Here is a 22,010-nt window from a genome sequence, read left to right as displayed (position 1 = left end):
ATTTCCTTACAGTAAACTGGGGAAGCGAGCTTTACTTCGCATCAGAGTGGATCCGCTAATCTTTACGAGCGCGCATTGTATCCGAAGGCGCTGGGGTGATCCAGTCTGCCTCACGCTTCTGACTTGGCCAAGAGAATGTAAGCGTCCACGGCCGTACAGCCGAGCCGGGGTTCCCGAAATGAATGCACGGGCTACTACTAACTAGAACTTCAAGTGAAATAAAGGAACCATAATACTCTGTGCTGTAACTGGCTTCCTGTCAAATGTGATTGCAATATCATTTATCTCAATTTCGTATACTGTAAACTGAAGGTGGAGGGGGCAGGAAGGAAAGGAAAGAGAAGGCACCCATGATGTCAGCTCCATCAGGACTGGATGCAGAGTCAGTGGCACCAAGTGAAAATGTATACCGTACTGGGATTTGAACGTCGGATCTTCTGTTTACTAAGTAGTTGCATTAACCACTGTGCCACCCAGACACAGTGTTTATCGCAATTTTGAGGACTATCTAGGTACCCCCCCCCCCTCAACTGATCCACATTCCCACCTATCCACAGACCACATCTATGTCCTCCGTGTTCGATTACTGCAGGAGATCGAACGTGACCGTGCATTCACACTGCTGGTGGTGGATTCATAGCCTACTGAGGTGACTCAATTATATAGAGTGAATCGAAGAAGATTTTACAACTTTAGAACGATACAGAAATTTATTGATATAAATTACAGAATCGGCAGATGTGATATTTTGTAGCACACAACCACAAGTTTCACATAAAAGTGTCAAGTGTCATTTTGGTTCGATGTGACCATTTTTGATGTGGTTAATATCCCACCAGTAATCAATTTCTTTCCATACTTACTGCAGCAAATCAGGCGTAACTTGTGCAACGGCAGCCTAGATTCGATTTTTCAGGTCGGCTAAACTGTTTGGTAGGGGAGGAACATACATACACTCTTTAATTAAATCTCAGTGAAAGAAATCCAGTTGTGTCAGTTCTGGGCAGCGAGGTGGCCATGTGATTGGCCCTTCACCTGGAAAGCGATTATCGAGGAAACCTCGAACTTCCACGAAGTAAAGATATGGTGTACCGTCCTGCTGGTAGTAAACCATGCCATTCAGTTATTTCGTTGTTCTGGAATTAAAAATTTTTGAAGCATATCCAGATAGACAATGCCAGTGACAAGTTTTCTCCATGCAGGAAAAAGGGCCATACACGTTCAGTTTGCCATGGGTACAAAGCACATTAACTTTGGGGTTGTGACAAATATGTTCCAGGGCTGCATGTGGATTTTCGCTGCTCCATATTCTGCAGTTGTGGGATATCACCATGCCACGGATATGAAATGTTGACTCATCCTTAGAGATTACTGTGGTCAGGAATGTCTTGCCACCCTCCATTTGATGGGACATTTCCCCAAAGAATTACTCACGAACAACCTTATCTGTATCAACGATGTGCTGTGATATTGTGAACTGTCTGGTTCCAAGTGTAGCCGTCTTCGCAGTACTCGGCAAACAGTCTTTTGTGAAATTCCGGTCTAGCGAGACGCACCTCGCGTTCATTTTTGTGGACTAAAATGCGGAGAAAGCTGTCCCTAACCTGTTCAGACATAATCATCAACACGCAGGCGACCTGGTGACTTATCATGTGGCAGTGAACAACCTGTCTCAACAAAGTTCTTGTGCCAATAAATTGTAGAAACGCTTGGAGGTTATTTAGTGTGTTTGTTGCTAAATTTACTCCGAATACTTGTTGCAGAGTAGGTATCATGAAACCAAAACACACAGCGAGCACACTTCGCACAAGTGAAAGTAGGCATTTTAATTGCGCACTACGCTGGCGCTCCTCGTGGCGGTGTGGGGTTACTGATGCACTACGTGAATCAAACCTGATATTGTTTGCTACAAAAGGACACTTCTACCGATTCTGTAAGTTACCTCAATAAATGTCTATATCATTCTTAAGTCATAAAATCCTTTTTCACTCGTCCTGTGAGTATAATTTCGTATAAGTTCATAGTGCTGGGGCAGAATAACACTCTGTCTTTGATGTAATCTGAGGGGTGTAGGAAAATTTCCGCTAACAGTCACAGTAAAAGGTTATTTATTTCTCACACGACCGGTTTCGGGCTTGCGCCAATCCTCAGGTGCTTATATATTCATGTACATGTTTATATTGCTGGAGATCACTCTATAAATACAAAAAATTATTTGCTGGTGACCAAACAGATACAAGTGAGACAATTGTAAGTGACAAGGCAGTATTTGTCGAAAATATATCTGTACTTACATAAAGATGAAGCATCATTATTATAGTTACGTTGTGGTGACAGTTTTTCCACTTAGGTGCACACTTATTATCATTTTCACGTCCATCTTTCAGTTTTATAAAGTTTAGTTGCATATTTCACTATTATGATGTGCACTAGTGAAATACACTGTGTTTATGTACAAACATGTGGTCTGTGGTCAAAGATCTTAGATGTAGCAGGTGTAAAGATGTTGCTCATACAGAAACATGTAGGTAATGGTCAAAGAACTTAGCCACAGGAAGTGCAAGGGTGTTGCACATATAGAAACTTATAAAAAGCTATAATAGACTGCAAAGTTTTTTGATACACATCATGCAATTTTGAATATTCAAAAACAAAAACTAATTATCCTCTGATATGATAACAAAGTAATATTCCATGGAAATTCGATGTAGTTCAAGTGTCATTATCGTAATTTGTAATAGTCATATTGTAAACACAAGCTGTAATTGTCATTGTATAATTTGTAATAGCTTTCAAAATACTAAAATGTAGACTTTCACGGCCGGAAATGTCATGCCCATTGTAATTATCCAGGCTGCTATGCCGTGGTCGGTTCGTGAATTCTTTGTCAAATCCCAACGTTTCGTCCCCGTGTGCGGGAGATATCTTCAAGGGCGTCTGTAGCTCGATGGAAGGTCCAACACACCCACCTTCCATCGAGCTACAGGATTTTATTTAAATGGTCATTTTAGAATATAAAGTTGCCACCCTTCCACCGTAAGAGTTCTTTTAAAAACAAGTTGCACTTTCGGTGGCAAATAATTTTTAATGTGAGTGTTTTGTACCATCTCCATCCGTCTTATGGGGTTCATAGTTTATGTGTTTGTGTGAGTTGTTAAAATTTTTAGTTTAAAGTAATCTGGTGTGTTGCAGATTTGCACCAGCGTAGTCTTTCAGCGGTTGTTGTGAGCGGTCGTGGCTACGGCCGTGTTGAAAGGGAGCGGCAAGGTTCTCAGCCCGAAAGCTCATACTAAATAATAAAAAAAAATATTTCTGCCTCTGAATATATTGTAACTTGATATTTACAGGGTGCTTTCTGATTGTAATTTTAAATCTGTTTAGAAAAAGGGGCTTTTAGGAATAAAATTTCCATTTATTGAAAAAAAAAACTTTTTTAATTTGTTTCATCAGATAACCACTGGCAACTAGTTCCATGCTCACATAGTGTGACTAAATGTGTTAATGTTCTTGATGAATCGCTAGTAAATAAAGTAAATTCTTAAGAAAAGGTTTTGAAAATAAAATTTAACGGTTCATCCAGCAATATAAACATGTACATAAATGTATAAACACCTGAGGATGGGCACAATCCCGAAACCGGTCGTGTAAGTAATAAATAACCTTTTATTGTGACTGTTAGCGGAAATTTTTCTAAACCCTATAAAGGAACAGTCATGGCGTTCAACAGCATCCACTATGGATAAAATTCATCTAATCTGATGGATTTTTAGGTGGAATAATCAAATAGTTCAAATGGCTCTGAGCACTATGGGACTTAACTTCTGAGGTCATCAGTCCCCTAGAACTTAGAACTACTTAAACCTAACTAACCTAAGGACATCAGACACATCCACGCCAAGGGCAGGATTCGAACCTGCGACCATAGCAGACGCGCGGTTACAGACTGAAGCGCCTACAACCGCTCGGCCACCACGGCCGGCTGGAATAATCGCGACTGCATAGTTGCCACAAGTGAGGGATGAAAGCAGACGAGTGACGTGGCTCACCTGACGAACTCGTAGACGCAGTCCTGCCCCGGCGGGTAGGGCTGCGGGTAGCCGGGCGTGTGGATGGCGCCGCGGCGGTTCCTCACTCTGGCGTAGCACGGCCGGTTGGGGCCGGGCCCCGGCAGCGCGCCCACCGCCGGCTCCTGGAAGAGCCCTCGGCAGCTGCGCAGCAGGCGGTAGCGCAGCCGGAAGCGCAGCACCGCCCCTGCCACGGGCCGCGGCCGCCGCGAGCCGCCGCTGCTGTGGAACTGGAAGCGCAGCGCGCGAGACCCCGGCTGGAACAGGAACTGGTCTGCCCGCGCGCGCGCCAGCAAACCGGACACCGCCACTGTAGCTGCCAGCGAGAACGGGTTAACTCTACACGGCGGCTAAAGAAGAGAACCTGAGGATTAGGAGCTAATCATCACAAAAGAATATTTAGTTTCTATTCGTCCACAAATTTGTTGTTGTTGTGATCTTCAGTCCCTTGTTTGATCAGCTCCCTCCCTATCTTACACATCCACCGAGATGAGAGACGACCAGGAAACACGTCAATGCGCGTAACCACAGCGCTGCCGTCGAGGTACGAGCAAGGCAAGGGGCGCTCACTCTGTGTGACCGCTTCCGTTGTCCGCCCCGATAGCTGAATGGATCTGCCGGCACGGTAGCTCAGCGTGTTCGGTCAGAGGGTTAGCAGACCTCTGTAATAAAAAAACTGAGATAATCGATCAACAACGAACTTAAACGGATGTCTTACGACGTCCGCCCCGAGCAGATGCAACAAACAAAAGCGAACAAAATGAGATTAAAAAAAAAAATGGTCAGCGTGACGGACTGCCGTCCAAACGGGCGCGGGTTCGATTCCCGGCTGGGTCGGGGATTTTCTCCGCTCAGGGACTAGGTCTTGTGTTGTCTTCATCATCATTTCATCCCCATCCGGCGCGCAGGTCGCCCAATGTGGCGTCGAATGTAATAACACATGCACCAACGCAGACAGATCTGCCTCGTAATGGGCCTCCCGGCCAATGACGCCAAACGCTCATTTCCATTTCCATTACCGCTTCCGTCGCGAGTATAAGTCGTTAGCGCGTGATCTTCACTGAAGAGCCAAACAAACTGGTACACCTGCCTTTAATATCGAGAAAGGCCCCCGCGAGTGCTCAGAAGTGTCGCAACACGACGTGGCATGGACTCGACTAATGTCTGAAGTAGTGCTGGAGGGAACTGACACCATAAATCCTGCAAGGCTCTCCATAAATCCGTAAGAGTACGAGGGGGTGGAGATCTCTTCTGAACAGCACTTTGCAAGGCATCCCAGATATGCTCAATAATGTTCATGCCTGGGGAGTTTGGTAGCCAGTGGAAGTGTTTTTAACTCAGAAGAGTGTTCCTAGAACCACTCTGTAGCAGTTCTGGGCGTGTGGGATGTCCCACTGCCCTCTGGAATTGTCCAAGTCTGTCAGAATGCACAATGGACATGAATGGATGCAGACAGTCACCTGTCTGAGTCGTATCTAGACGTACCAGTGGTCCCACGTCCGCCCCTCTAAGCTGAGGATGGAGATTTCCTCCGCTCAGGGACTGGGTGTTGTGTTGTTCTCATCATCATTTCATCCCCATCTCCGACGCGCAAGTCGCCCAATGTGGCGTCGAATGCAGTAAGTACTTGCCCTCGGCGGCCGAACTTTCCCGAATGGGGGACTCCCGGCCCACAGTGCTGTACGCTCATATATATAGATCCCACATCACTCCAACTGCATACGCCCCACACCGTTACAGAGACTCCACCAGCTCGGTCTCCTGCTGATATGCAGGGTCTACGGATTCATGAGGTTGTCTCCACACCCCTACACGTCCCTCTGCTCGATACAATTTGAAACGAGAGTTGTCCGACTAGGAAGATGTCTCCAGTCAACAGTCCAATGTCGGTGTTGACGGGCCCAGGCGATGCGTAAAGCTTCGTGTCGTACAGTTATCAAGGGTACACGAGTGGGCCTTCTGCTCCGAAAGCCCATATCGGTGATGTTTCGTTGAATGGTTCACACGCTGACACTTGTTGATGTCCCAGCACTGAAATGTGCAACAATTTGCGAAAGGGTTGCAGTTCTATCAAGCTGAACGATTCTCTACAGTCGTCATTGGTCCCATTCTTGCAGGATCTTTTTCCGCCCGCAGCAGTGTCGTAGATCTGATGATTTAACAGAGTGCTCATATTCACGGTACACTCGTGAAATGGCCGTACGGGAAAATTCCCTCTTCCTCGCTACCTCGGATATGCTGTGTCCCATCGCTCGTGCGCCGACTGTAACACCACGTTCAAACTCACTTAAATATTGATAACCTGCCATAGTAGCAGCACTAACCGATCTAACGACTGCGCCAGGCGTTGCCTACTGCAGCGCCTCGTTCTGCCTGTTTACATATCTCTGTATTTGAATACGCATGCATATACAAGTTTCTTTGGCGCTTCAGTTGAGAATCTGACTGTAAAGTTCAGTTCGTTTGAAAGACCAGTTTTTTGATTATTTGTGTAAGCATCAGTATTTGTAATCATATTCAGCATTCGTTATTTCTTTGTCCATCCACAACAGCTATTCTTTTTGGCCCATTAGAATCAGGTACGAGTAAACTCATTATGCCTTGCTCCACTGATACAGTGAGCGAGGTCCTAATTTCATTAAGTTCTGCAGAGAAACACATAGTTCTTCAAGTGTATAAAACAGTGCTATTGTATCCAGAACAATCAGCGGCTGATATTGTTTTGAAAACTACGGCACCTACAGGTGTTGGTCGTTCTTCGAAGTAACGTATACTAAGTGAATGCAACACCACGTATGTTTGTCCTTAGGATAATTTAGGTTAAGTAGTGTGTAAGCTTAGGGACTGATGACCTTAGCAGTTAAGTCCCATAAGATTTCACACGCTTTTTTTGCAACGCCACACAGTCTTTGAAGCTTCCTCAGAGAGAAAAATCACGTCAGAAGCTTTCAGAAGGTGTTGACGACTTCGATAGAAACGCGATACCAAGGAAAGTACATGATCTTATGTTTTCGTAACGAACTGTCAACAATTGACAAAGTGCTTACCTCTGTGAACAAAAGATAATTTTATAAATTATTAAAATAAATGAATTTTAAATACGTTCGGTTTGGACGCGACAGCATACTAATAGACAAGGACTTTATGGAAGCGGCGTTATCTACGAAGCATTAAATTGTTGAGAGATGAAGGAAGACCAATTTACTATTTGCACGAGACATGACTGAACGCAGGACATACCCGAAGTAATTCCTGGGTAGATAACGCCATAAAATCCTTTAAACAAGCGTACGTATCTGTCCGGATTATCCGCCGGAAACAAGGACCAACCGAGTAAAGAAAAACGCCTGATTATCATGGACATTGGCAGGAAAGCAAGTTTCGAAAAAGGCTGTTTATGGATTTTCTAATCCAAGAAGAGTGCAGATTATAACGGGCAAATGTGCGCCGATAAGTTCGAGAAACGGTTTCAAGACGTTCTTCCTCGCCTTCAAGGAAACGCAGTTATTTATCTTGATAATGCGCCGTACCATTCTCGTTGAAAAGAAGTCCCTAATACGACTTTCAATAAGCAAGATATAACAGATTGTCTAAAATCTAAAAGTATCGCATTTGAAGATGGTATGTTGAAAAAGGAAATACTACAAATCGGTAAGAGAAAAAAAGAGTAGCACACAAAGAATACGAAGTAGATGATGTGCAGGGAAACCTGTTCTTTCAATCCTCCGTACCACTATGAATTAAATGCAAGAATTAAGAGCTATTTTGCAGCAAGAAACAGAACATGCAAAATGTCGCAAGTTAAAGAACTATTAGCACAAGCATCAAGAACAGTGACTGCAGAGGAATGGAACAAATGTGTCCCCCACGTGGTGGACAAAGCTGAAACTCAAATGAGGAAATTAGAGTGCATTACAGAGGAGAGAGAAAGGTGTTTTGTTATAAACCAGAATGAAAATAAGTTCGGCAGAACGTACATAATTTTATCGTTCCTTTAATATTACTGTAAATGGTATTATTTATAAAATCGCCTATGTTTGAATCTGCTATGGTCGGTTTACTAAGCTTTGTAGCGCAACTTCATAACACAGAAACATACTTGAGTGAAGTCTTGGGTATTACGTCGAGATAATAAAATTATGCAGAAAAATTTGTTATGACGGCTGCAAGTGGAGGACGTGAAGTCTTATATAAATTACGAATGGATGAAGGTGCATTTGAATATTTGCTCAGTAAAGTGGATTCTCATATTACAAAACAGAATACACACTTGAGAAATGTTCAGGCTCACCGTGGCACTGCAGTTTCTTGATACGGAGAGAGCTATGCTAGTTTACAATATAACACTCGAGTACCGTAGTGCACATTAAGCAAAATAATTCCAGAGCGTGTGAAGCGATTTATTAACTTCGGATTGTTGCAGATGTCACTGCGCTCGTGTGTGGTCTGACATTATCATCCGCATGTGGGCGAAATATTCGAATGCGAAACTCGATTCCAATACGTTGTTTCTCATGCAGCAACATAATTACATTGCACACCGGCATGTTACACGCTACAATTCGAAGCCCTCTAGCTCCAGGCTGCAAATATGTAGGCATGAGTAATAAAGATGTAGAATGCTTATAAAGTTTGTTTTATATAAAAAGCTATGAGAGTTTTCACCTGAGAAATTCGAAGGAATTACTTTTCAGCATTGTTTGTTGTTGTGGTCTTCAGTCCTGAGACTGGTTTGCTGCAGCTCTCCATGCTACTCTATCCTGTGCAACCTTCTTCATCTCCCAGTACCTACTGCAACCTACATCCTTCTGAATCTGCTTAGTGTATTCATCTCTTGGTCTCCCTCTACGATTTTTACCCTCCACGCTGCCCTCCAATGCTAAATTTGTGATCCTTTGATGCCTCAAAACATGTCCTACCAACCGATCCCTTCTTCTAGTTAAGTTGTGCCACAAACTTCTCTTCTCCCCAATCCTATTCAATACCTCCTCATTAGTTACGTGATCTACCCACCTTATCTTCAGCATTCTTCTGTAGCACCACATTTCGAAAGCTTCTATTCTCTTCTTGTCCAAACTGGTTATCGTCCATGTTTCACTTCCATACTTTCACTTTTCAGCATACCCTCGCACAAACTGAATAGCTTTGGGGATAGGTTACAAAATTGTTTCACTCCGTTTTCAACTAGTGCTTCAATTTCATTTCCTTCTACTCTTAAAACTGTAATGTAGTTTCTGTACAAGCTGTATACAATCTTTCACTCCCTGTGTTTTATCCCTGATACCTTCAGAATTCGAAAGAGTGTACTCCAGTCAGCATTGTCAAAAGCTTTCTCTAAGTTTACAAATGCTTTAAGCGTAGGTTTCCCTTTCGTTAACCTGTCTTCTATAATAAGTTATATGGTCAATATTGCCTCACGGGGCCGGCCGGAGTGGCCGAGCGGTTCTAGGCGCTACAGTTTGGAACCGCGTGACCGCTACGGTCGCAGGTTCGAATCCTGCCTCGGGCATGGACGTGTATGATGTCCTTAGGTTAGTTAGGTTTAAGTAGTTCTAAGTTCTAGGGGACTGATGACCTCAGAAGTTAAGTCCCATAGTGCTCCGAGCCATTTGAACCATTTGCCTCATGGGTTCATACATTTCTCCGGAACCCAAATTGAGTTTCCCCCTGGTTGGCTTCTACCAGTTCTTCCGTTATTTTGTACATAATTCGATCAGTGTTTTGCAATCATGACTTATTAAACAGATCGTTCAGTAATATTCAAACCTGACAGCACTTGCCTTCTATGGAATTGTAATTATTACATTTTTCTTGATATCTGAGGGTATTTCCCCTGTTTCATATATCTTGCATACCAAGTGGAATAGCTTTGTCGTGGCTAGCTTTCCCTAGGACTTCAATAATTTTGAGTGAATATCTTCTCCCGAGGCTTCGTTTCCACTTAGATTTTTCAGCACTCAGTCAAATTCTTCTAGTACTCTCATGTCTCTGATGTCATCTTCCTTATCCCTTTCTACAATATTGTCTTCATGTTCATTTCTTTTGTGTATATTCCATCCACCTTTCAGCTACGTCCTCACATCTCCGTAGCGCCTGAAGAAGTTTCTACCAAAGTTGGCACACGAATCACTTACTGCCTAGAAAAGTTATTGACAGTAGGACACCCTTATTGGTTATGGTGGGAGTGAAAAATGCTGACATAAAAGCATATCTCAGAAACGTGTGGAGCCATTTTAGCCAAATTTGGTATATAAAAGACATGTTCAGAAAGTAATTTTATAATTTTTTTAGAAAAAGTGAATATGAAAAAAAATGATTCACAGGGTATTGTTGACACACTTGTTGATTATTTTTCCCCATATGCGCCATCTCGTTCAGTGCATGCGGTAAGCAGTGTCACAAGCTTATTCTGCGCTCTTCGATAAACTCCCCAGCTGGCTCCTTCTCCCACTTCAGAACCTCTCTCTGCACCTCGGGTGAAAATTTAATTCCTCTAATGCGTGCCTTCAGGGAGGTGAAAAGATGATAAACTAAAGGCGCCAAGTCTGGGGCATAAGGAGGAAGGGAGGAGGTTCAAAACATCTCAGCCAAGTTAAGTTCAGGAGCGCCTTGGTGGCCAATGCTGCGTGTGTGTGTGTGTGTGTGTGTGTGTGATGACAAGCAAAAGGCATACTCCTCTCGTCAGCATTCCCCCTACTTTTGTTTTGAAAGCTCCTTTGTTTATTAGGAGTCTCATTATATCGCTGGCACTGATGGTCTCCCACAGAGGCAGAAATTCAACCAGAATGATGCCTTGGTTCCAAACCATTGAGACCATGATTTTTTTGCTCGAAATTGAGAGTTAGAATTTTTTGGCAGATGGGGAATTGACGTGGGGCTACTGTGACGAATGTCCTTTTGTCTTAGGCGTGTAATGAGCCGCCCACGTTTCATCTTCAGTTACAATGGAGCTCTGAAAATCCTCATTTCGAATTCAAGTCTCTTAAGGAACCCGCGGGCGCTACTGACAAGACCTTTCTTGTGCTGCTCTGTCATCTTGCGCGGAATTTTCGGTATCACTGTGTTTCTGTAAGTGTGTCATATAAGAGAGTTCTGGCGAATAGTGAAAACATCGCAGAAATTTAATCTAAAGTCAGTCGGCGATCTTTACGAACAGCTTTCTCGATTTTTTCACCAACTCATCCGTCGGAACGGAACGTCTTCCATTCCTCGGTTCGTGATGGATGTTTGTGCTGCCTACACCACATACGCACACTCGATCTGTTCATAACATCTTCGTCGTAAAGTTTTCATTCGTGAACAAATTTCGGTAGGTGTTACTCCTTCCGCGAGTGTAAATCAGATAAGAGAACGTGGCTCGCACTTCGCGGGATTTCTTACGGCCATTTTTCGCGCAACTTGACACTACAACGAGAGTTCACGTACTACGGTGTTACTGCAATGCTTGCTCTGGTAAAGGGATTCTCCTCTATTACTTTACGTTACCAACCCTCAAAAAAACAACAAAAAAAAAAACTACAGCCCGTGATGGTCATAGAACAATTAATTTCTGAATTTACCTCGTACATGACTCATTACTTGTATAAAGCTGCTGTGGGAGTAAGATAACTCTATTACCTCTTAGGGTTGGGGTAGGAATGAGGAGGTGTGACACGTAGATGTGTCTAAAAACGATTTTCTGGTAATTTTTTCCTGTACTTGGTTGACTTTTAGTACTTGAAAAGTATGTAGCGCAATCTGTCTCCTATTTCTGGTTAAAGGCGTCAGCCAGGTAACGAAAACGAGGTGTGCAGCTAGCCAGTCTCACTAGCGCTTGCGACACACCCAGAATTGCAGTACTCGTTTCGAAACAAACAGTAAACCTTGAAACGTCCCCTTAGAAAAATTAACGAATTACTGTGCTGATAAACCTCTTACATTATTTGATTTTCAAACAGCTGAGCAGAACTGAACGTACTCAGACATTTCGCTCTTCACCTATTCTGATCAACACTAAACTGACACACAATGTTTTTAGCGCAACGCAATCTGACTTTCAAAAATCCCTACAAAAGAATGGCCCTGACTAACAATAACCCCTACCTTTCATGAATCACTTACCTCACAAAAATCTTCGTTACTTAAACTACTGCAATACAGCGAGCGCCACTACTGTCAGCTAAATAAAAGATTCTAACTACTGAAGGCACTAACTACTGATAGGCATAGTTAGCAAATGAAAGATTTTGATAGAGAAGAAACAATGTATTTACCTTAATAGCGTTCAAAGGTCATAATATATATAGCAGTTCATGACATCCAGTCTTACAAATTTACTGTCTCTGTCCAGATCATCCGCTCTCAAAACTCCGCCATCTCTCTCCCCACATCCACCACTGCTGGCGGCTCACCTCCAACTGCGCAACGCTACGCGCTGTTAACAGCCAACTGTCCAACACTACAATAACAAATTCCAACAATGCCACCCAGCCACAGACTGCACACAGCACAGCCAGTGATTTTCATACAGAGCGCTACGTGGCGATGGCGTTACCAATATAAGAACCTAAACAGACTACTTACAACCTCCATTCCTGATTCTTTAAAGAATCGAACTACCACGTATAACAACAGCTTCAAACATGTGATTACTTTACGAATGAGGTAAAATATCTGAGGTTACGTATGTAACGGAGAAAAAGTTTAGAGGGCGTTAAAGCTGTGTGTACAGTTTGTTAGAAATCACTAACTGTTCTCATTCTCAAACACTCGATGAATATATTCAGGATAATTTGCAAACCGTTAGTTATGATGCCTCAATACATATACATAGCTTATAACTGCAATACTTGTCTTGCTGTGTTAAACTTTTAGCCTAAGTTTATGCATCTTATTGACTAGATTACGACGCCATTTTAAATTGGAAATTTGGTCGATGATTACATTAAATATTGGAAGACAAATTTTTGTTGCCCCTGGAAGCAGTTAGATATGTCCTGCAAATGGGACAGTGCACCGAGCTATATATTTAGTAACACAAATGCTCAAGACAAAATGGCTGCTACAATCATGCAACGCTGCACATGGTATTATTATTGCTACATCCAGTGGCGGATCTGCATACAGGCCCACGAGGCACGGGCCTAGGGGCGGCACCTTAAGGGGGCGGCATATTTGCTCTGTACTCATTTTAACCTTTTACGTTTTAAAATAACTGCGCTTACAAACGGCATAAATTTTTAATATCGTTAAACAGCTTGCTAGTTTAAATAAGCCTTAAGAACGAAATTCGACAATACAAGCTTGTAAATATACACTACTGGCCATTAAAATTGCTACACCACGAAGATGACGTGCTACAGACGCGAAATTTAACCGACAGGAAGAAGATGCTGTGATATGAAAATGATTAGCTTTTCAGAGCATTCACACAAGGTTGGCCCGGTGGCGACACCTACAACGAGCTGACATGAAGCAAGTTTCCAACCGATTTCTCATACACAAACAGCAGTTGACCGGCGTTGCCTGGTGAAACGTTGTTGTGATGCCTCGTGTAAGAAGGAGTAATGCGTACCATCACGTTTCCGATTCTGATAAAGGTCGGATTGTAGCCTACCACGATTGCGGTTTATCGTATCGCGACATTGCTGCTCGCGTTGGCTCTGAGCACTATGGGACTCAACTGCTGAGGTCATTAGTCCCCTAGAACTTAGAACTAGTTAAACCTAACTAACCTAAGGACATCACAAACATCCATGCCCGAGGCAGGATTCGAACCTGCGACCGTAGCGGTCTTGCGGTTCCAGACTGCAGCGCCTTTAACCGCACGGCCACTTCGGCCGGCTGCTCGCGTTGGTCGAGATCCAATGACTGTTAGCAGAATATGGAATCGGTGGGTTCAGGAGGGTAATACGGAACGCCGCGCTGGATCCCAACGGCCTCGTATCACTAGAAGTCGAGATGACAGGCATCTTACCCGCATGGCTGTAACGGATCGTGCAGCCACGTCTCGATCCCTTAGTCAACAGATGGGGACGTTTGCAAGACAATAACCATCTGCACGAACAGTTCGACGACGTTTGCAGCAGCATGGACTATCAGCTCGGAGACCATGGCTGCGGTTACGCTTGACGCTGCATCACAGACAGGAGCGCCTGTGATGTTGTACTCTACGACGAACCTGGGTGCACGAATGGCAAAACGTCATTTTTTCGGATGAATCCAGGTTCTTTTTACAGCATCATGATGGTCGCATCCGTGTTTGGCGACATCGCGGTGAACGCACATTGGAAGCGTGTATTCGTCATGGCCATACTGACGTATCAACCGGCCTGATGGTATGGGGTGCCATTGGTTACACGTCCCGGTCACCTCTTGTTCGCATTGACGGCACTTTGAACAGTGGACGTTACATTTCAGATGTGTGACGACCCGTGGCTTTACCCTTCATTTGATCCCTGCGAAACCCTACGTTTCAGCAGGCTAATGCACGACCGCATGTTGCACGTCCTGTACGGGTCTTTCTGGATACAGAAAATGTTCGACTGCTGCCCTGGCCATTACATTCTCCAGATCTATCGCCAACTGAAAACGTCTGGTCAATGGTGGCCGAGCAACTGGCTCGCCACAATACGCCAGTCACTACTCTTGATGGACTGTGGTATCGTGTTGAAGCTGCATGGGCAGCTGCACCTGTACACGCCATCCAAGCTCTGTTTGCCTCAATGCGCAGGGGTATCAAGGCCGTTATTACGGCCAGAGGTGGTTGTTCTGGGTACTGATTTCTCAGGATCTATGCACCCAAATTGCGTGAAAATGTAATCACATGTCAGTTCTAGTATAATATATTTGTCCAATGAATACCCGTTTATCATCTGCATTTCTTCTTGGTGTAGCAATTTTAATGGCCAGTAGTGTACATAGTTTACTTGGTGACTGAATGGAAATTTAGCATTTCGTTTCTGCCTGGTATCATTTTCACGATTGTTCAAAATATTTTGAAGTAAGCTGTCAGGACGGCAATCTACAATACAATGTTTGAAACATTATTCCGAGAATGTTGTCGGCTTCTACTTAACCCTACCATATTTTCCCCGTGAAAATACCGGGATCCGTGAAAAGATGTGATAAACTAATCAGCAGTTTCTTAAATACTGTAACATGTGTGGCCCTCAGTATGTAAAACCTGACTCCACTTTCATTTCTTGTAGAAATTATGGGGAAGTATCATGTCAGCCTTCCATTACTGTAATTAACGTGAAAGCTCTTTGATCTTCAACATCTCAGCTTTGATTTAATGACATCCTTTAACAAAACATGTTTATACTGGGAATGTTTTACTTTTTTAAACACATGTTTATACGAAAAGAACATAAGCAGGATTTCTAATAATGTGTGAAATACACTTCACAACAGGTTAAAAACTATTTATTTACTTACTTACTTTTTTGGCGAGAAAAGAAAACAGCTTTCCTTTGTCTCATTTATTGTGCTACAGCCTGCACGATATCAAAGTCCCCACTCTGTTCAATCGAATAGTGCGTGGCACTGCAAACTTTATATTAAGCTTCTTAACTAAGCTTTTTTTTCTTCGAGGAACGGTTATTTTTATTTTATATTGGATTGGTTCAAATGGCTCTGAGCACTATGGGACTTAACCTCTGAGGTCATCAGTCGCCTAGAACTTAGAACTAATTAAACCTAACTAACCTAAGGACATCACACACATCCATGCCCGAAGCAGGAATCGAACCTGCGACTGTAGCGGTCGCTCGGCTCCAGACTGTAGCGCCTAGAACCGCACGGCCACTCCGTCCGGCTTTTATATGGGAACAAAGATGCATATGCATGTAGACATAACAGCAGTGTTCACACAAATGACAACACACCGCATCATCTGTCAACAAGACTACTTAAACTTCGTAGTCTGTCTTCTCTGCCAGCAGAAACCTCTAAAATGTTATGAGTGGGATGAGTCGATCCAACATACCTCACTGCAAGGAATTGCAAATATTATTTGCTTTTTAAATTAGAAAGGCAGTGTAAAGAATATTCAGAACATATTTGCGTCCCAGCTAAAATTCCGGTGACACTGGAAACAGAAGCCAAAAAGGGGACTGTTCCGTTTTCTTTACGAGACGAATTCCAGCCGGCAGGTGCGCTTCTGTTCGCTGACAACAGAGAAACAGGCGACAATGAAATTAAATTATTCTGTATTGTCGTTCTTTCGTTACGTCGAGTAATCCGAGTTGGTCAGTTCATCGCTCCGTGTTTAATGGAAAAATCTTTGTGCTCGTGTGCCGTGTTTAAAGTGAAAAGCTTTGTGCTCACGTGCGGTGTAGTACGATTGGATCTGGATACAGTCTTTCTTTCTTTCCTTTTAAAATTTTTTTTCTTTTGTTTTGACTGATGGTTGACAATTTTGTAAGTGCCTTAACAAGAATAACAGTGAAAAAAAGCAAACGTGTAAAATTTAAGTTTTGCGGCATTTCGTAAATAATCGAAGGAAAGGCGAGAACGACACGCCAATATTCTAAAAACGCTTAGCAGAGCAGAAAAATTTTTCGTAAAAAATGTTGCTGGTTCGAATTCGAGTTAAAGTAGTATAGATGATATTTCTGGCACTGCAGCTGTTGTAAAAGAAGTAAATACAGACGAAACAAAAGTTATAAATGAAGAAAGGCAAATTGTTCCTGACTTCGAATTTAACGAAAAACTAAGTGTCGAGTCAGACATTACAAAAAGAAATAACCTCGTTAGTGATGATCTTGCAGAATGGTGTGTCAATGAATCAACAATTGACATTCTCTTACAACGTGGCATTAATCTAAATTGTAATGGTGATTTTTCTAATTCAAGAAGATCAACAGGCGATAAAACCAGATATTTGAACAAAAACGTATTTTACCGTAAACCCTTAAATGGTGAATAAACTTTGCGTGATTTTCTAGTATACTCCTGTAGTAACGGAGCTGTTTTTTGTGCACCATGTTAATTGTTCGGAGGTAAGGCTGCGATTGCAACTAATGGTATTGCAGATTGGAAAAATATTTCTAATATTTTATCTCATCTTGAGAATTCACTTGAACACAAAAATTCTGAGTTATCACTCTTAAAAACGTAAAAGTCACTTGGAATAATAGATAACTATTTCGAGTCATATGCTGAGACAGAAAAAATGTACTGGCGCAGTGTGTTGAAAACGGTGTTTGAGGTAGTGAAGAAGCTAACAAGTCGTGGACTTCCCCTAAGTGGACACGTTGAAAGGTTCCATTCATTATATAATGGTCAATCTGTGATGTCCTTGAACTTATATCCGAGTTTAATTCTTTTCTCGCAAAGCACATTGAACGATATGGAAATACAGGGCATGGACATACAAGTTATCTTAGTTCAACAATCTGTGATGAAATAATAGAGCTTCTTTCTGAACGAACAAAAAGCATTATAAATAAAATAAAACAGGCAAAATATTTCTCTATAACAGGAGATTCTACTGCAGACATTTCACATATTGATCAGTTATCTTTCATGTTAAGATATGTGAACGAGAATGGTGAACCTGTTGAACGTTTCCTTCTGTTTATAACAAACCCGGGAGCCAAGTCCGAAAACTCAGCTGAGGCTGCACTAAAAGTCCTGCCTACAAATTCCATTGATATTACAGACTGTAGAGGCCAGTCAGTTGACCTGACGATATTGCTGAACGTGCCATAAAGTTCCAAGAGTCATATGACACAGAGTTAGAGCATTCCTTCCCTAGTTAACTGTACAGTTCGCGGAACTTTTGAGATTAGTGATATACCAGTCGAAATGAGTAAATTTTTACGAAAAGAGAGGCTACAGTCCGTGTTTCCGAATGTTGACATTGCTCTTAGAATATTTCTATGTAAGGAACTTACAAATTGTTCAGCAGAACATTCGTTTCCGGATCTTAAAAGACTGACCGCACCTACGTTCTACGTTGTCTGTGGAGAGATTGAACGCCTTGTCCATTCTTCACATCGAAGCCAACCTCCTAACTGATAACCGTCTGAACTATGAAGATATGATCAACGAGCTTTCTGCCATCAAAGCCAGACGCAAACTATGCTAACTGAGTTTGTATATTTATTCATATTAGTTTTAAAAATTTAAGATTATAATGTGATTTTTATTATAACTCAGAGCACATTCATTGGATTTACAAACTACGTATTACCTGTTTATTTTACAATTGCCGATGGCAGAAGGCGGAACTAAACCTCGTTTACGTACAGACGTAACCGAAGGAGCCCGACAATACTAAACAATACCCGAATGACGCAGGCCGCTCAGCTCTGTGTATCAGTCATACTGATACTGTACTATATTACAACTGATTCATATTCTTGGCGTCTGCTGAAATGTATAGTTATCGCGGAAATATATTTTATCGGAGAGTACGCTCAGTTCAAAAAGTGTTAATAAATAACGTAGTTCAGTTATGTCGATAAACACGTAAAGGCTTTGCTAAAACCGTTAGGAAGAGCTATGGTGAGAGCAGTAGCTGCAGTACAAAACTGTTCAGCCCTTACATGGATTAAAGGTATTGTGTACACTTATTATGCAGCGGATAGCTACACAGACCCTAATGCTTTACTTGTTAACTATTAGATTATAGAACAAATTTAATTTTTCCACATTAGTCTGTAGAATTATGTGATGGGAAATCCAGTTCTGTGTTTGTTCGTCTGTATTTAGTTATTAGTTCGTGCACCGAAATCTCTACTTCATTTTCATTTCTTACGCATACCTATAGCACGTGTTAATACCGCAGAGTTTTTTTTTTTTTTTATCTGCTACACATTCGAATTAATAGATCGTAAAACGACAGTTTAATTTTAATTTTGAAGACATCTCTGTAAAAGTACGTATTAATTTCTAATGTAAGACACGTTCGCTTTAATTTTTAGATCGTAACACAACTTTTTTATTTTCATTTTTAACGGTTTCGTGTAGAGGAACATATTAAAAGTGAATGTATAACAAAAATCCGTTGTCTCCTACACGCTCTGCTGAATTTGTAGACCATAAAAGAAAAGTTATTTTCCTTTAGTTCGTTTCTGTTGTCTTTCGACAGAAGAATATGTTAACACAACGCAGTTTTAAGTTCGTTTTATCCGCTGCCGAACACCAGGTACAGTTCAGGAACCAGATTACATTTTGATTGACCGCGACTAGACCGCTGACGCGTCCTTCAGAACAACGAATAGCAGAGTACGGGAACAGATCACAGCGCTCCCATCCAAAACGGCAATTGTGAAGTTATTGAGTAAAAGTTATTATTCAAACCATGTTTTTTTGGCTGGGGGGCGCATATAAAATGGTGTGCCTAGGGGGGCAAAATTTTTAAATCCGCCACTGGCAACATCCGTAAGGCTGCTGATAGGCGCACACAAAACACTTGCGACCGTGAGTCTTTCAACATGTTCCTTTCTGAACTACGTAGCCAAGCTATCAAGAAAATTTATACAAACGGTAAGAGCAACAGGCGTCTTTAAACGACAAACTGTTTTTGGATGAATCCATTTTGTCGTCAGACGATGGACACGTTTGTCTATTGCAGTTTTAGCAAAATCGTGCTTGCTTATCTCCATGTGAAACACACTCTCTCATTAAATGCGGTCATATTAATGTAACTTGTAAGAGTTACAGCAGAGAGAACTGATGTCGACATCTACATCGACGACAGGCAGACCAGGGTAGAACATTCTCGTATTTGATTTGGTAGGTTTGGAGACGTGTCATGGTACAAGAGCTAAATTTTATATGAGATACAGAAAACTTATTATTCTTATTTGTATAATTAAAATATTTACGGAAGTGACTCACTTTGAAGCTGATGACCTAAAATTGTATCCTTATACGATTAATATATATATTTATATCCATATCGATAACGTTGGGTTGAAACTGTAAATCGAAACATACAAATAGGATAACATCAGAACAGTTCAGCAGATTTTGTTGCATTTCAACAATAAGAACTAGTCAAAAAGCGACTCTGGGCAATATTTATCAAAAACGATACGGCAGAAAACAAATATTAAAAATAATACTCGCTCACTTTCATTGTCTACTTTATTACTGATTACAAAAGATGACGTCAATTCATGTTAATACATTTTTCTGCTTAATTTTCATATCTACGTTCTTCTCTTGACATTAACAAGCATATATGAAGTTTAACAAGCATGTGTTGGAAGCTGATTTTATGTTGGTTTCTTAACGCGTAACCCAGGCGCAGTATACGCCAGGGTGAATGTAAGGAACTTCCGAATACCACACTCAGTATTACTAACAGACCAGTGTGCCACAAAGCAGTGCGTAAATTGTGACGGAGTATATTTTGTAACAAGATAGACTACATCTTCCCTGTTTAATGCATTATAGTGCAGCCGTATGAGTGGGGTGCAGAATTAATAATTCTATACATTCACATTGAATGGTTTTGCCACGTTGTTCAGTTTGAGAAATGGGAAGTACTAGAGGTGACTCCGTTTACAGCTTGAATAAAGTTTTGTGCTGTTTTTTCTGGAGTAGTAATAACTGCATAATGCTCTACTTTAGGCTTAAGAAAGCTAGGGACACGTTCTTTCGGCATCATTGCGAGAAAAAGATTGTTAGGCCTGTAGTTGATTGGGTATGTCCTTTCAGAATTAGTAGGGCTACGATGATAATGAATGGCATATATTTTTGGGTACGACGGACTTGGTCTTTAAATACATATAAATGCATATTATGAAAAAACTGTTTGAATTATTGTAATCTTTTAAGCATATTTATTCTCATATGGCCATTTCTCTTTGATAGAGCATATTTCACTAAGTAAATGTTCATAGTAGTTATATTTTCCCTCTTTCGAGAAGTGAGTACTTTACTCATGGAGTTTCTTTCTTACATACTACATTTCTCAGAAATTCGCATCTCATTTTGTTTCCTAGAAAATGACAAACATCTACCTTCCTCCACTATTTAGTCTGAATTCGCAATATGGACTTCATCCTTGCGCAACAGTTAGTTTGCGTAGCCAATTGTTACTCTATGATCAGGTAGTTGCTTAAGCCTTTCTGGACCCAGCACTGCAGGCAAGTGTCTCACTGTATTACTCAGTCTTGCTGAAGCCGGAAATGTGTTCAGTGCAGTTAAGAAAAAAATCCCTAAACTGAAGCTAAGTATTTAAGTAAAATTGCAGCAGTTCATGTCTCAATACGGTGAGAAAGTATTTTCGACTGAAGGTAAATTACTATACTGTAAGTGAGAGTAGTTACGGAGAAATCATTCAACGTTCGGCAGCATGTGGCAAGAGAAGCACATAAACGTAGAGTATAGCAGTTTCGAAATGGAAAAAAAAACTACAGAAAATTCTCCTAGTGGAATCCCGCCAATCTTATTCACCATCCTGTGATGAAATTTATACAGCTTTTCTTTGTTCTGACATTCCCCAAGTCTGGGGTGCTCAACCATTTTAGATTTGAGGTATATTGACTTAAAAGTTCATATAGATTTAAGCACAAAACAACACTACAACCAAAATTAACCATTCTAATTAAGCAAAATATGTAAAAGCTAATTTTCTCTCCAGTAAAAGTTGTAGGCCCACTATTTTCAAGACATTACACATGTGGAAATAATTAAAATATACACCACCATAAATGTTGAAAAATATTTAGTGAGATACTTGGCTTTGCATGTCATTGGCAAGTTTATGATAATCTGGTGAATAATTTGTTAGACCTTACATTACACAGTCTGAAAGATGAGAATTAGTCAAGTTAATTTCTGCACTTAGATTTCACTATGTTCATGGTTGAAAACGCTGCCTTACATAGATAAGAGGATCCAAAAAAACGATAAAACATACGATGCCAGTTCTACATTGTTAGGGTATGTTTTTACTCTCACTAATTTCCAAAATTTATCTCCTTGCATTCTGAGTTTGACGAA

At 41.5% G+C, this 22,010-nt stretch overlaps 1 protein-coding gene across 1 annotated transcript in view; it reads right to left on the bottom strand.

Annotated features, from left to right (window-relative positions):
• The window catches only part of LOC126260529 (tolloid-like protein 1), a 256,314-nt gene that overhangs the window by 40,863 nt on the left and 193,441 nt on the right, over positions 1–22,010 (bottom strand). Inside the window, exon 4 of the mRNA XM_049957862.1 lies at positions 4,047–4,338. Within this exon, the coding sequence (XP_049813819.1) occupies positions 4,047–4,338 (292 nt within the window). The remainder of the gene's footprint in view (positions 1–4,046; positions 4,339–22,010) is intronic.

The sequence above is a fragment of the Schistocerca nitens genome, chromosome 5 (assembly GCF_023898315.1).
Source record: "Schistocerca nitens isolate TAMUIC-IGC-003100 chromosome 5, iqSchNite1.1, whole genome shotgun sequence".
NCBI lineage: Eukaryota > Metazoa > Arthropoda > Insecta > Orthoptera > Acrididae > Schistocerca > Schistocerca nitens.
Note: the sequence above shows the minus strand (reverse complement) of the source record. Positions and strands in the feature narration are given on the sequence as shown.